General features: G+C 43.0%; 1 protein-coding gene across 1 annotated transcript in view; it reads left to right on the plus strand.

Moving 5' to 3' along the window:
• The first annotated feature begins 1,461 nt into the window (after positions 1 to 1,461).
• TUT7 (terminal uridylyl transferase 7) overlaps positions 1,462 to 16,156 on the plus strand; it is a 42,762-nt gene continuing 28,067 nt past the window's right edge. The window contains exons 1-7 of the mRNA XM_083576483.1: positions 1,462 to 1,703; positions 5,319 to 5,834; positions 9,282 to 9,460; positions 11,015 to 11,131; positions 12,606 to 12,783; positions 13,515 to 13,603; positions 14,295 to 14,346. Coding sequence (XP_083432609.1) covers positions 5,339 to 5,834; positions 9,282 to 9,460; positions 11,015 to 11,131; positions 12,606 to 12,783; positions 13,515 to 13,603; positions 14,295 to 14,346 — 1,111 coding nt within the window. The 5' untranslated portion in view covers positions 1,462 to 1,703; positions 5,319 to 5,338. The remainder of the gene's footprint in view (positions 1,704 to 5,318; positions 5,835 to 9,281; positions 9,461 to 11,014; positions 11,132 to 12,605; positions 12,784 to 13,514; positions 13,604 to 14,294; positions 14,347 to 16,156) is intronic.

The raw sequence follows: 16,156 nt of genomic DNA on the forward strand, positions 1-16,156 counted from the left end.
GGACTTCATCTTCTCTATGGTCCTTCTAGACATGCCATGTTTGTAGTTTTTGCCATTTGCTGAACACAACCAAGCAACATTACTGAAGCTCATGCCTTCCTTCCACAGGAATTACAGTTCCCCCTGAACATAAATCACAATAATGAGTGATGGTGAAATACAACTTCATTCCATCCACAGCCACATTATTATGATAATTTAGAATTTTGCGACTTGCCATCACACGACTGGCACAGCACCTACTGATTATTCTCCCCTTCCCACCCCTTCAGCCAACTGTGGACAGTATTCAACAATATTTAAAGCACAGATACATTTGCTGCGCAAGTTGAGAATAAATGTGGAGCAAAGAGCAGAGCCATGTGCCCTGCCACCCTCAGACCCACCGACCACTAATGCCCTTGCATTTGAAGTAACTATACACAGCTGTCAACTTTCAGATTTGAAAATAAGGGATCAGCCGCCTCACCTGTCCCAGGGACAGTCTATGGGATAGGAGCGGGAAGCAGCGGGAAACGGCGCTGGAATAAGGGAATTTCCCGCAAAAAAAGGGAAGGTTGACAGCTATGCACACATATTCTGCTGAAAGTATGGACACTAAGGCAGGGAATGTTTTAAATATGTGTCTGTGCCTGATAGCATGAGATGCCATTAAATAAGCAGGGTGGATGAATGCCTTCTACCCCTCAGAGAGTCATCCAGAGAAACCCACCCAGAAAGGCTGGGCAGGAAGAAATCTGTCCTCCCCCCTCATCTTTCTGTATCTTTTTCTACTACCATCTTATTTGTGCACCAAACAGCTTTGTGAGGGGTTGTAACCCCCTCAAAAAGCAGAAATCTATTCAATGAATAATAATATGCGATTTTTTAAATTTTCATGTTGTAAGCCGCCTTGAGGGACGCGGGTGGCGCTGTGGGTTAAACCACAGAGCCAAGGACTTGCCGATCAGAAGGTCGGCGGTTCGAATCCCCGTGACGGGGTGAGCTCCCGTTGCTCGGTCCCTGCTCCTGCCAACCTAGCAGTTCGAAACCACGTCGAAGTGCAAGTAGATAAATAGGTACTGCTCTGGCGGGAAAGTAAACGGCATTTCCGTGCGGCTTTGTCATGCTGGCCACATGACCCAGAAGCTGTATGCGAATGATCAGGGGTCCCTTTACCTTTAAGCTGCCTTGAGCATGCTTTTGGAAAGGTGGCATACAAATAAAATTACGTAGAATAATTCACAATAATTTTTATTATTTTTACCCCGCCCATGTGGCTGGGGTTGTACGTATGTGATGTGTGGGCGTTTGTGTTTTGTCAGCGCGCCTTTGTGCCTTCTCCGCCCTCCTCCTCCTCTCGACCAGCCGAGGAGGCCGGGAGAGGAGTCTCCCCTGCCTCTCGTGTCATGGCGCCCGCAGACCGTGAGGTAAACACCGCGCGCCGGATGGCGCGAAGGCGGCGCGCCGGGCGCTGCTGAGGGGCGGGGCAGAGGGAGGAGGAGGAGCTGGAGGGCGGAAGGACGAGGAGCGAGGAGCGGCGGCGAAGGGGGGGGGGGGAGATCTCGGACGGTTTTGTGCGACGGGGGCTGCTGCTGCTGCTGCTGCGGGCGGCTTCCGCCTCGGTACAATGGAGCGGCGATAAGGCGACGGCCGTGGCAGCGCGGGCGAGGAGGCGAAAGCGAGGAGGCTGCGGCCCGAAGGGCGGTTAGATCGGTTACCGAGTAAGTTCATCCTCATAGCCGTCGCCTCTTTCTCTCTCCCCCCGCCCCACCCGCAATGACTGGGGAGCGCGCACCCGCCGCCGGTAGTATCCGCGGGGGTGCGAGGGAGACGGGCGGTCTGACGTTGCGCCCGGGGGGAGGGGAATGGGGGTCTTTGTGGGCCTGAAGGGCTCTTCCCCTCAGTCACCTCAGCCTGGGCAAGGGGAGGGGAGCCCCCGGCGACACCCCCCACCATCACCCCCGCTCGGTGCCTGAGGCGTTTTCCCGTGTGTTGCTGTTTCACGGACTTCAGCTTAAAATCTGCCCGCCTGGCCACAGGGAAAAAATAAAATAAAATATCGATTGGGCTGTGTAGTCAAGCCTTTAACTGGAGAATAATACTCAGATGTGATCACCAAACGTTGGGGAGGATGAAACTCCCGAGACTGGCCATCCTTAAAGGGGCTCAGGGAGGTTTGCAGAAATCGGTTTGTTCATTGGAAAGGTGGCTCTTTTTCATAAGAGATTTTACATCTGTTTGCGATAGGGACTGAAATGTTACCTGCACACACAATTTTTATAAAGTAATGTAGGCCTCAGTGTACATTCGATTAAGTAATAGGCTTTATCTTCGTTCTGTCCTGCTGAAGCATTCATATGTGAAAGACAAAGCAGGGAAGTTTCAGAGGTGCTCTTTAGCCTTCTGTGTTAAAAAGCTCAGCCTATTGGCTTCTGCCTTAGTAATTACATATTTACTGAGCTACATGTATTTGATGGGTCCAGGGAACAACTCCCTTGTGAGTAGTGACTGCCGGAGTTTATTGTTTGTTGGACACTTTCAAATATAACATGTGCTGTTCTTGCTGTTTGGCAGCTGTAACCACCAGCACTTTTAAAGGAAAAAGTGGATGGACTCAAGGTGAGGATGAAGCAGAAATATGGAAATTATGTTTCCCTGTCACTGTGCCTTTTTGTGTGACAATTAAAATAGTGGTCAGCTCCTACCCCAGACATGATTAGAAAACAGAAGGGTTGAGGATATCCTTATGATATTCTCTCATCTTCATGGAGAATCTGTTAATGTGCATAAAAAGAAGCTGAATGACCTATGGAAAGAGCTAGTGTCAGCCTTATAATGAAGTCCACAAAAGGACCTAGCCTGTAGATTTTTGTTTTTCTGTTGTATTGGCCTCTAAAGAGACTAGTAACTTATATTTCCATACTGGCCGTGGAGGGGAAGCCCCCTCATCTGCAGCCAAAATGGAAACACGGACAAGTAGGGTCTTAGCAGGCTAGTTTTTCGAGGGAGCCTTCTGTCAAACACACTTGTGGAAGAGGAACAGAGTGATCTGTCACCTCACTGCTAGCCCTCTGTGTTTCCATGCTGGATGTGGAGGGTTACATTTTTGTTCCTTTGCAGCTAGCACAGCAATCATCTCAGTTGGTAGATGGGCAGCAAGCAACCCAACCCTCCTTCACTAGCTTGCTCACTTGCAAGAGCCAGCAAGAAGCCCTGGCAACAAGGAAGTTTGTCAGAAATACTGCTTGCCCAGGGATGAGTCAAACCCACACTGTGTATTTAAAACACTTAGACAGTCATGACTTCTCCCAGATAATCCTGGGGACTGTAGTGCTGAAAATTATTAGGAGTGCCCTCGCAGAGCTACAATTCCCAACACCCTTAACAAACTACCTTTCCCAGGATTCTTTGGTGAAGCCATGACTTACAGTGGAATAGGATTGCTTTAAAGGTATCATGTGGCTTTGACCTATGGACCCTTCCTGTGTAAGTTTGTGGTGTGATGGTTTTGCACAAAGATTCACTGTTGTGTTCAAAGCAGCTAACTTGATATACCAGTTTAAGATGAAAGAGAAGTACTGCTTTTTAAGGAAAATAACCTTAGCTTTTATGTGCACACTTATTGTAAGTTGCATGCACATTACATTGCTTAGCAGGTGATGGTTTCCTTAAGAATGCATGAAGATAAAGTGCCCTCACTCTCAAGAATGATAGAACAGGCTGGACTTTAAATAAATCTCTTACAGTTTTGCTGCATGTATAATGCTTTTGTCTGATTGCTGCCTGCTTTTATTTTCACTTAATTCTCTTTCTATGTGCCATTTTATACAGCACACTTTGAATTCATGTTCCAAAGGTGCTATCTGCTGTGCTGTTAATTTTGGCTGCTTTCTGTAATCCTGTCAGACAGAGGGGTGGGGAATTTTGACAGCTATGGATGTATGTAATTCTCACAGCTACAAGCCATGCACACTCATCGTAGGATGAGTTAAGACTGATGCCACTCCTTTTCTCCAACTTCTGCCTCTGTTAATACAAGAGCAAGAGGCAAGTCCTGTAATTTGAAGTTCAAAGTGCTAGCGCTGTGTAGTTGCCTCATCAGCTTCTTATTTGCTGTGCTAGTCTTTGGAGTTCAGTGCTCTTTGTTGGGTGTTGCATATGTTTTCTAGGTCATTAGCAGAATGATAGAGGTTGAGGAATGTTGGTTGTGGACCCACCCACACCCTTCAGAGGAGCTCTTAAAGGCAATAGTCTTGCTGGAGCTGCTAATCCGCTGCAGTTTGTATAAATCTGGATATATTACAGTGGTACCTCGGGTTAGATATGCTTCAGGTTACATACGCTTCAGGTTACAGACTCCGCTAACCCAGAAATAGTACCTCGAGTTAAGAACTTTGCTTCAGGATGAGAACAGAAATCGTGCTCCGGCGGCACGGCAGCAGCAGGAGGCCCATTAGCTAAAGTGGTACCTCGGGTTAAGAACAGTTTCAGGTTAAGAACGGACCTCCGGAACGAATTAAGTACTTAACCCGAGGTACTACTGTACAGTATTAGTGTGACTACCTTGGATGGTCACAATACGTGGCATAAACTTTATTCTGTGACCCATTTCTCTTCTCTCTCACATTTCATGCTATATTTCAAAATCTGACAATTGGTTTGTGTAGGTCAGAGGCAGTATGACTCTGAATACCGGTTTTCTGGGAATCCCAGCTGGGGAGAGTGCTCTTGTGCTCAAGTTCTCCCTTGCATGCTTTCTATAGACATTGGGGTTCCTTCCGTGAGAACAGAGCACTGGACTAGGTGGGCCTTTGGCCTGGGCTTCTCTTATGTGGGATAGCTCAGTTGGTAAAGCTTGAGACTCTTAATCTCGGGGTTGTGCCCCCCATTGGATAAAAGATTCCAGCATTGATCAGGGTTGGATTAGATGACTCTTCTGGTCCCTTCCAACTCTACAATGCTATGAATCTATGTTTACCAATACAGTGGACACTCGGGTTGCGAACGTGATCTGTGCGGGATGCATGTTCGCAACCCGCAGCTTTTGCAACCCGCGTTTGCATATGCACGACCACCGAAACCCGGAAGTAACCTGTTCCGGTACTAACGGGTTTCGGCGGTCCGCAACCAGAAAAAACGCAAATTGAAGCGGTTGTAACCCAAGGTATGACTGTAAAAGCTTGGCTGGGTGAGATAGAGTAGTTTGCCCAAGGTGCCCCAGTAAGCTTAGTGGATATTTGACCCTAAGTCTCCCACATAGTCAAGCTCACCACTGCCCTCTTCATGGCATCCTACCTGTCCCGTTTTGAACATGTATTTCTTTCCCCATCCCACAGGGAAAGAGCGAACAGCTAATATGATGGGAGATGCCGCAAAACCGTGCTTTGCCAGACGCAATAAGGAGCGGGGGATTTTAAATGAGGAGGATTTCCAGAAGTGTGCTTTACGTCACGATTACCAAGCAATGGATGATTATGGAAATGGACACGGCAACAAGATGGACATAGGGATTGAGAAAAGAAAGGGAGCACTGGGTCACTATGGAACAAGTCCCCGAAAGGGAGCACACGGTGTTTCAAATCACCCAAATTCTTCTAAAAACACTGTTCACAATCAAGGGATGAGGATAAATGAAGCCTCAAAAGACCAAATTAAAAAGTGGGTGTCTGACAACCATCATGCTAATTTAGACAGTTGGAGAGAATACAGATCTACACCCCGGGTTCCTGTGGTTAACAGGACAAGGAAGGATTCTTCTCATGAGTGTGAGAGCCAAGGAAACAGAAATGGAAGGAAGCAGCTCCAGAGAGACTTAACAAGTGATGATTTATCAGATAGGAAAGGAAATTCTGGTAATATAAACACCTTTAGATCATTTTCTTGTATTTTAAAATGTGTTCAAATATTTTGGGGTGACTGTAGTCTTAAGAATTGTCTTTAGGTATCTTCTAACCTTAGAAAATATAGAATCTACAATATTTCAAGATAGTGCTGTATTGCTAAGTTATGGCACAATACCTGCTAATCTAAAAAACAACCAAAGAATGACTGGGTTGATATCAATTCTATATCTTGCTTTAGCTGTTGTGGGGTTTTCTTTGTAGCAATCACAGTTGTATCCTGTGTAAGGTAAGTGGCTAAAAGCTGTGTTGCTATCTGCCTTCCCAATAACTATGAAACCCACCAGAAAAGGTTGGGGGAAAATATTTCAGATTCATAAACAGTCGTCCCAATATTTTAAGAATGTCATCTAAAATTTAACAGTAGGCCCTTAAATTTACACAGTATTGCACAAATGCCCATGTGACAGAATCGGTACTTGGGGACAGAATCTAATGGGCAGCTGTGTTGCACAGTCCTTACTGAAATTGTGATGGTCATGCCCAGCTTACACAAGAGAACTTTGGGCTGTATTGTACCCTACATGGATTGAGTAAAACATGCGTCTGAGATTTTTCCATCTTCAGCCACCTGTTCTAGCCAACTCAAATGTGCACTGGTGCCAGGGGCATATGGCTACTTCCAAAGCCCTGAGTGGGTGCGCTTAAGGGATAAAAATGTGCTTTTAAGTAAAAGCTTGATTTCCGGCTTAAGGCATTGGTGGGAACCCTGCTGCCCTTCTGTTGCTGTTGGACCATGTCTTCCATCAGCTGCATCTAGCATGGGCGTTATAGTTCAACATCTGGAGGGCCACAGATTCCCCATCCCTATCTTAAAACTATTTGATTTCCTCTACTGCCACCTGCATTCATGGCTGTTAGTTAATGTAGCATGAGAACAGGATGCTTAGGATAATGCTGTTTTCTGTTTGGTGACACAAATATTAAGAGACACAAGCTTAAATTCCAAAAATTCACAGTTGGGTAATACCTTTAGTAGGATCAACCAGAATGTTACAGACTAATAACAAGTTTTGAGTTCTGCAGAACTCTTCAACAAGTAAGGTGTTATATAAAGGAGTTGGTGGGGGAGGACAAACAACACACACACACATGCAAAAAGTAGGCCAGATGCTGTAGCCATAAGGTGATTTTGTAGACTCCTTTCCAAGGCGGAGGCTGAATAAATTTTTGCTAGATGCTACATAGATCAGGTTACACACCTAGGATTTTGGAATAAAGAACCATTGGCCGCCTCCCATTTTTTTAAACAAAAAGCCTAGCTGTTACCAAGATTAGTCCCACACCTTAAGCAAAACATACAGGTGCCTGGTTGGGTAGAGAATTTTAAGGTGATCTCAATTTTTTAATGCAATTCAAATGACCAGGAGCTGTTTGGGAAACTTTGGAAGAAAAACAAACCACTTTGAGATTTTTTGAGATATAAAGTGGTATGGAAATGATTTGAGTAAAAAATAAATAAAATCATATCAAGTTAACTCTTTTTCACTATTTTTTGACAGTGCTTTTCTGCTATTGGGGTTCAGTAGACCCCTTTAAAGTTGTATCTGAAAATAAAGGTTAAGGGTAATTTGACAACTATGTTTTACTTTGAGTAGTCCCACTGAAATTGAAGGATCTAATTTAGTTATGACCATTAATTTCAGTGGGTCTACTCTGAGTAAAATTTAGTTCCATACTACCCTGAGATTGATTTCAACGCTATCCTACTTTAACAAAACAGGATGTGGTATCACATTTCAAAAGTGTAGACTAAAACAAACTGTTGGTTCCTGCCTAAATGTTAATGAAAGGGAATGCAAAACAATGCTTGTCTGAAATACTGGACTCATAGTAAATAATGGAAGGAATCCAGTGTACCTGATAGCCTAATAGGGAGGCCTGTCCTCTCTGCCTCCAAAGAATTCAGATGAAAACCATTTTAGGTGCATCCAATTAATGTGCGATCACTGACATTTGGGTCCTTTTGGACCTGGAAAATGGCAGAACGAGGTGGAGGCCAGGTATGGAATCCCCATGCGAAATGATCACCACCTATATTACAAAAAAGGAATCAGTGTTGTGAGTCTGCACTATGTTAAGATAAAAGCCAATTTGGAGCAGAATCATAGCTGTCAACTTTTCCCTTTTCTTGCGAGGAATCCTATTCAGAATAAGGGAATTTCCCTTAAAAAAAGGGAAAGGTTGACAGCTATGAGCAGGATTAACTTGTGTGTGTGTGTGTGTGTTAAAATTGACTCCTGGGATCCTTTATAAGTTTTGTGTGTGCATAGGAACGTACATTTTGTTCTGTTTCTATATATATGATATACACATACAAACATAAAAATCTATTACAGTGCTCTTGAAGTGGTATAAGCATGTAAAAATGCAAATTTTGATATAGGCAAAATGCTAAGGTTTTCCTACCCTATTTGGAGAAGTTGCTTGGGGATAGGGTGGGTCTCAATGAACTTAGGCATTGATAGTTTCACTTTCCTATTTGTCCAGATAGGTAAATTGGACCCATAAGTAAGTTAAACTTTTTTAAAAACTGAAAAACAGGGGTGGAATTAAACAACACAGGACAACTGCCCCCATAATTGTTGAGGAGTACACAGAGTGTGAAGTGGTTCACATGGCAAAAAAAGGTTTGCAAATACAGTAAGCCCGGCAGTTTGCACACATTTAACTTGTATGCATTCAGCTCTATGTGCTTGGGAAATAATTTTTAAAAATTAAAAAAGGGGACAGGTGTCGGGGAGGGGGAAACTGGCAGTCCCACCCATATGCAACTTTGGCTTTAAGTGCAAGTAACCCCAGTGTACGTTGAGGGCTTACTGTATTCCAGACAGTTTCTGGGGTCCACAGCAACCCTATTGGCATTAGAGTCCAAATAAAAAATCCACTCCAATGTACTTCATCATTTTGTTGGTTCTGTTCACCTGTCAGTTATCTTAACATGGTTTGCCTTCTTATCACGTACTTCTACTTCTTTAATAAGTACATTAAAAAGGTTCCCAAAACGGCATTTGTAGGAAGATAAAAGCAGTGATACTTTAAGACTGCAACCCTATGCACAGTAACAGCAAAGTTTTGTATATGGCTAGTGGGAGGGCAAAGGGATTTACTCCCAGGTAAGTGAGCAAAGGATAGGGTTGCAAATGAAGCCTTGCTGGGTACAATGGGGGCATTGGATTGTACTGCACATCTTTTCATATTCTAGGTGCCTTATGTTATGTTGTGCCTTCCCTTGTTGGGTTGCAAACTCAAGAGATTTTGCATGGCAACTGTAGATTCCATCTGAAGCTTGAATGGTTTCTCAACAATGGTTTGTTTAGGTGCGGAAATGCACTAAGGTCACAGCTGTTATTTGTGCCGTGCACTTACAGCAACTTTGTTCTAATAACTGTTCAAAAGAAACAAAGAAACATAGGAAGCCAAGAAGATCAAGACGGATAAGAAAAGAAGAAAACGATCAAGAGGAGGATATGGATGGGCCGGTTATAGATGAGTCTTTGCTGACAGCAAAAGAATTGCTAGGGCTTCAACAGGCTGAAGAACGACTTAAGCGAGACTTCATTTACAGGCTGAGGAAGGTAGCTATTTCTGCAATATATATATATATATATTCTTGTTTTGGGGTGAAATGTGCAAATATTGGTACTGAAGAGTACCAGTTAGGAATATGCTTGGTAAATGAGAAGAGCAACAATGGTGGGAAAGGACTTGGGAAAGCAAGGAACGTGTTTAACCACAGATTACTTTTATGTATTTGAAAATGCTTACAAGGGGATAGTGCTGCTTCTTCATTATGATGAGCAGCAATAATTTGGATGAACACCTGTAATTTATTACTTGGGTTTAATGAATCTTGCATTGGGCAGAGTAGACATACTGTATTAATATTTGAACTTTTTTTAACATTCAGCAAAGTGGTCAATAGGTAGAAAATCTAAAGAGCTGGAATGCTATATAAGTATTCTTATTCTTACCATTTCTGTGATACACTGATGATCTGATGTAATTCATGTTAAACATCATAAGCCACAGTACTATCCTTAGAATAAAAAAATTGAAAGGCTTACCCAGATCCTTCTTAAAAGTCACATCTCTGTATGGTTGCAGACACTTTCAGGAGGGGGTGTGTTGAGAGTTAGTCCGTCAAGAGGTCTAATTCTCCCCTCTCTTCTCAAGTAAAGAATTCCTTTGAAGTGGGTAACTCTCATATCCATAGTCTCTCATAAAAATTGCATTCACACAACAAAGTCATTAACATAAATGCTGAGCTGATCCAGGAATATGAAATGTCTGGGTAATTTTTATTAATCAAATTCTCACTTGTCATCACAGATATTGAAGCAATCAATGTGCAGCTCAGATTTAGGCCCAAGGAATGAATATGTAAAAATCATTTCAAATCTGAATCAAAGGCACGTTATTGGACCTTAAGCAATTTTTAGAGTCAGAAGAGCTGCCTGATTTAATAGGTAGTACATAGATGTTTCAATATGAGTGTCATGCAGGAAAGACTATGCTGTTAAGTGAACTGGAAATAAGGTCTGTTCAGCATGAATGGAGATACATATCATAGCTTTCCTATAGGACTGAAATGCTACTTCTCGGTGCTATTTAAATGGTCCTAGATGTTTTCTGACAAATGGTTTGACTCTGAGTCCAGGTGACTCGTCTTGACAGGAACATTGTGAAATGATATATTTGTAGAAGCTTTGATTTGTTTTAGTCTATTTTATTGTGGTTTAAACTTTTTGTATACAGTCGTACCTCGGAAGTCTAACAGAATCCGTTTCGGAAGTCTGCTTGACTTCTGAAACATTTGACTTCCAAAGCACGGCTTCTGATTGGCTGCAGGAAGCTCCTGCAGCCAATTGGAAGCTGCAGAAGCTCCGTCGGACGTTTGGCTTCTGAAAGAACGTTCAAAAACTGGAACACTCACTTCCAGTTTTTAATTGTTCGGGAGCCAGAATGTTAGACTCCCAAGGCGTTCAAGGTATGACTGTATATTAAATTACAGTTGAAATTTTTCTGTAAACCACTTTGAAGTTGTTGTTTTCTACGATCGAGCGGTAAATAAATTTTAGGAAATAAATAAATTAAAATCAATGCATTTTAATACATTGTGTTCTCCTTAGCGCCCTCGAAGTTACCCAACAGCCAAATACACTTGCAAATTATGCGATACTTTGATTGAGTCGGTGGCTTTTGCTCATAAGCATATTAAAGAAAAGAGACACAAGAAAAACATAAAGGTGAGTCAACGGCCAGTCAGAGCTATAGAAGCATTACAGGGGTTTTGTGTGTGTGTGTGTGTGTTGTGCAGATTATTAAGAGAAAGCTCAAAATATCACATGTCAGTATGGTAGCTGATGAGCAGCAGCAGCTAAACATGGGAGCCCCTACATTGCCCCCTCCTAGCAACCTTATTCCAACCTTCCCTGTTTCGGGGCAGCATGTTCTGTGCTTGGGACCTATAACTAGTGGGGAGGGAGCAATAGAGATGACGCAGGGAGGGGTAATAGGTGCATGTTGTGAGCTGCACATGTGTGCAAGAGGAAGTGGCCTGCAGCCAAACATGCAGTCCTTGGGCTGAAGCAGGTGAGCCATACTTGCTCTGATGGTAAAGGTAAAGGGATCCTGACCATTAGGTCCAGGCGTGGCCGATTCTCTCTTTATTGTCCAAGAGAGCCAGCGTACAGCTCATGTGGCCAGCATGACTAAGCCGCTTCTGGCGAACCAGAGCAGCGCACGGAAATGCTGTTTCCCTTCCCGCCGGAGCGGTACCTATTATCTACTTGCACTTTGATGTGCTTTCGAACTGCTAGGTTGGCAGGAGCTGGGACTCAACAACGGGAGCTCACCCCATCGCGGGGATTTGAACCGCCGACCTTCTGATCGGCAAGTCCTAGGCTCTGTGGTTTAACCCACAGCGCCACATGCTTGCTCTAGGGAGTTGATTAGAAAAGTCGTTGACTCAGCAGTCCAAATCCCTACCGGGACAGATGTCTTCGGATGGTGGCTCAAGGGGGAAATAGCAAAGCCATTTGTGGGAGCCAGAGACCTTGAGGAAGCTGAGGGAGGTTGAAACGCAGGAACGAATGTTGCAGCCAGGGATGTACTTGGGTAAGAGAGCCGAGATCAGAAAGTGACAAGGTTGTGGAAGCCTTTCAAGTTGGGGCAATTGGTTCATGCTGGATCTGGGCATGAGCAGGAAACGCAAGGTATGGATTTGAAATCCCCTGCTTAAGATGACCTGCCTTGCCCTCCTCTTTTTGGTGGGGTTTTTTACCATCTCAATACCTTTCTTTTCTCTTGGCACCTGGCTTCCCAGGTTGATGCCTGCTACCCTTGCTATCGTTTTTCTAAACAACGTTGAATTTATGTTGTAAGCTCCTTGGGTTACCTAGGGACCTTTTTGTTCTGCAAACTGTTATGCGCATTACTACCACAATACAAATAGGAGTGCATAGTACGTCTTCTTACATTTGTTTCTCTTGCACAAGAAATGCTTTTCTGTGAGTAAATATTATCTGTGATGTTTTAGCTAGTAAGAGGACATACTTTTGGAAATGCTCTTTGCAGGGACATTAGAATTGGTTCTCTCCCCCCCCCCCCAAAAAAACCCGAAATAATATGGAGAAATAAAAGTAGGTAAACTGTACTTTTTACATTATTAAAATGATTCTGAGAGGAAAAAAATATATTTCTTGCATATTATCTCTAAAGGAAAAGCAAGAACAACAACTGCTGACTGCCCTACCTCCACCAACGCCTTTGCAGATTGAAGCTATTGGTGTTGCCATTGAGAAAGTAGTGCAAGAATTTGGTTTAAACAATGAAGACTTGGAACAACGGCTTGGAGTTAAAACTGCCATGGAAAGTGTATTGCATCAGAAATTGCCAGGTAACATTTTATTATAATTATCTTTAACAAATGGTGATCCAGGTTGTATTTCCATGGTATCTTAGTTAAAAAGGTAAAGGTAAAGGTACCCCTGCCCGTACGGGCCAGTCTTGACAGACTCTAGGGTTGTGCGCTCATCTCACTCTAGAGGCTGGGAGCCAGTGCTGTCCGCAGACACTTCCGGGTCACGAGGCCAGCGTGACGAAGCTGCTCTGGCGAACCAGCACCAGAGCAGCACATGGAAACACCGTTTACCTTCCCGCTATAAAGGGGTACCTATTTATCTACTTGACTTAAGGGTGCTTTCGAACTGCTAGGTGGGCAGGAGCTGAGACCGAACGACGGGAGCTCACCCCGCCGCGGGGATTCGAACTGCCGACCATGCAATCGGCAAGTCCTAGGTGCTGAGGTTTTACCCACAGCGCCACCCGTGTCCCAGTATCTTAGTTACTTGATGCAAAATATAGACCCAGCGCTGTAAAATAGATGAACTGCTAAAGGAGAAGCCAGCATAATGGCTAAAAATAAGCAGTGCTTAAATATCGCTAAATCAGATTCATATTCATGTCCTTTAAACATGGATAGAACATAGGTTAACCAGGAATGGATGTGGGGAGTGTAAACTCCTGTTATTCCTGGATCTGCTCTGGTCAAGACTTCTTTGTGGAAAAGAAAGTATTTTCCCCTGTTCTGCATTTCAAATTGAAATTTTCCATTTTCATTCACTATAGATTGTTCTCTAAGACTGTATGGCTCTTCTTGCAGCAGATTTGGTTTCAAAAACTCAGATGTAAATCTAGATATCCAGTTTCCAGCTAATGTAAGTAATCATTTTCTTCGGGAAATATTGTATAAAGGGGATTCTAGCAGCTTTGCTGCCAAATTAAGTTTACATGGTTCATAGCAGCCGTAATGGTACTATAAAAATCAACATGCATGCCTACAGTTCTGGGAAAGTTATAAATTTGAGCAGTTTATAAAAGCAAAGCAAAGCATAGCAAAGATGCATATACAAAACCTCAAATAACTATTGATGTGAACTAAAGTTTTAATGAGATTCTCTTTTTTAATATGGTTATTGGTTGGCATCCATCTGTCTCCAGAGACAGTGGAAGAGTCAAACCATTGGAGAGTTACAGCACATGCTGTGGCTGTGAGACCGATATGGGAGAGAGATGTTTTGTTGCAACTGGGGCAAGTGAGGGTGTCTGGTTGTGCTGACACAGATGTACCATGGTGTTTCTTCTTTCTGCATATTTCCCAGCAGTCATTCCTCCGCTGATTACAGGTCACTGCTGTGGATACATGCACTGAATGATTGTCTGGTTATCATAATTATTATTATTATTATTATTATTATTGCATTAAAGCCACCTCTTCTTTTTAAAGTACCACCGGACAGCTAGTTTTCCCAAGTTAAATGTCACGAAATACTATACTAATATTTCAAAATAAATAATAACATCAGTAAATGTTAAAATTTTATAGTTTTGTTTTGCTGTTCTTTATAGATGTCCCAACCAGATGTTCTCTTACTTGTACAAGAGAGCCTGAAGAATAGTGGTAAGGCCCATTCATTCATATCTCGACTTAGCCATGTCCTCACCTACATTGGGTGAGAATGTCATTTCTGTGCAAGTAGCACCAGAGGGTAGGCAGTGGACAGGACTGCCTGTATCTAATGACTGGTGCCATTGTCCCTATTTTCATACAGCAACTAAGAGGAGAGAGTATTAGCACAGTGGTGGAAGATGGTACTAGATAGACGTCTGGATTGGAATGGTTGATTTATAATTCTTTCAAAGCAGCTCATCCAAAGCCCAACAAACCATAGCTTGAGAAAAAGAATGGAGGAATCATATGGATCATAACGGCTCCCCAGAAATTTTGGCTACAGGAGAAAAGTATAGCCAAATGTTTCTTAGAGCTGATGGGGCCTAGGTGTTAGCATGTATTAGGTAGCAGAAAAAGAGGCAACACCTCTATAGTATGCACTTGGCCATACACAACCGCAACCCATCAACTCTTTGTTGTTAAGGCTTCATTCAGGATATGAGGAAAAGGCTAAAAGAGATGGTTTATAAGGGAAGATTGAAGGAAAATGGAAGTGATCTGATGTCTGGATGGCCACTGTGAGAACAGAATACTGGACCACATGGGCCTGATACAGTGGGCTCTTAGGTTCTTATATCCTTGTACTCTGTCTTGATTTATCTGGAATATTGACTGCTGGTTCCACAGGCTAGAATCAGGAATTGCCACTTCACCCCAAAACCTGCATTAAGATGGTGGACAAAACTCCACTGTAACTATTTTTAAGAACCCTGAATAAAGCAATTGGCTAACGAATACCAATAATTAAAATAAGGTTTGTAACACGGGCAGTCATTGGCATTTAATGCTAGTTGGTGCATCATTTTCTGAAACAATCGTTCCTGATTTTTTATACACCAACAGAGGTGTCACTTATACAAACTGATCAGTAAGTACAACCTGCGTACTACTAAGCCACACATTTTATTGTGAGTGTAAACATAGCCCGTAGACTTGTCTCGCCAGTCATTTTGTTGGTTCTGTTTGCCTGTCAGTTATCTTAACATGGTTTGCCTTCTTATCACATACTTCTACATCTTTAATAAATACATTAAAAAGGTCCCAAAGAACCTTCATTGGCTCCTAGTTTCCGAGCACAATTCGAAGTGTTGGTGCTGACCTTTAAATCCCTAAATGGCCTTGGCCAGTATACCTGAAGGAGCGTCTCCATCCCCATCATTCAGCCCAGACATTGATTTCCTACTCTGAGGGTCTTCTGCTGGTTCCCTCACTTCAAGGAGTGAAGCCACAAAGAACCAGGCAGAGGGCCTTCTTGGTAGTGGTGCCCTCTCTGTGGAACACCCTCCCTTCAAATGTCAAGGAGATTTACACAACTTTAAGAAGACACCCCTTTATCAGGAGGTTTTTAGCGCTTGATGTTTTTAGATCTGCTGTAAGCTACCCAGTGTGCCTGGGGAAATCCAGCCAGATGGGCGGGGTATAATTAATAAAATTATTATTATGATTACTATTAGCAGTTACTCCTGAGCCATTGCTTTACGGGTGTTTTTTCAAGCTCAGCCACCTAATCAGCACCATGTGGACCAAGCGTCATGTCTGGATAAAGATATTCATTTGCCTGTTTCCATTATGCTTATAAAAACAGGTAGCTGGTGGCCCTTTTTAATACCTTGGTAATTAATAGAAGCTGAATGAAGAAAAAATATATGTGTAAATTGAAACTTAGATAAGTACCTTAATCTTCAAATGTATGATTTAATATGGCACAGATACTACTGTGCCCAAAAATGTCTGTTTACTTACTCAAAAGAGAGAAAGA

Source organism: Podarcis filfolensis, assembly GCF_964270895.1.
Source record: "Podarcis filfolensis genome assembly, chromosome: 11".
NCBI classification, from domain to species: domain Eukaryota; kingdom Metazoa; phylum Chordata; class Lepidosauria; order Squamata; family Lacertidae; genus Podarcis; species Podarcis filfolensis.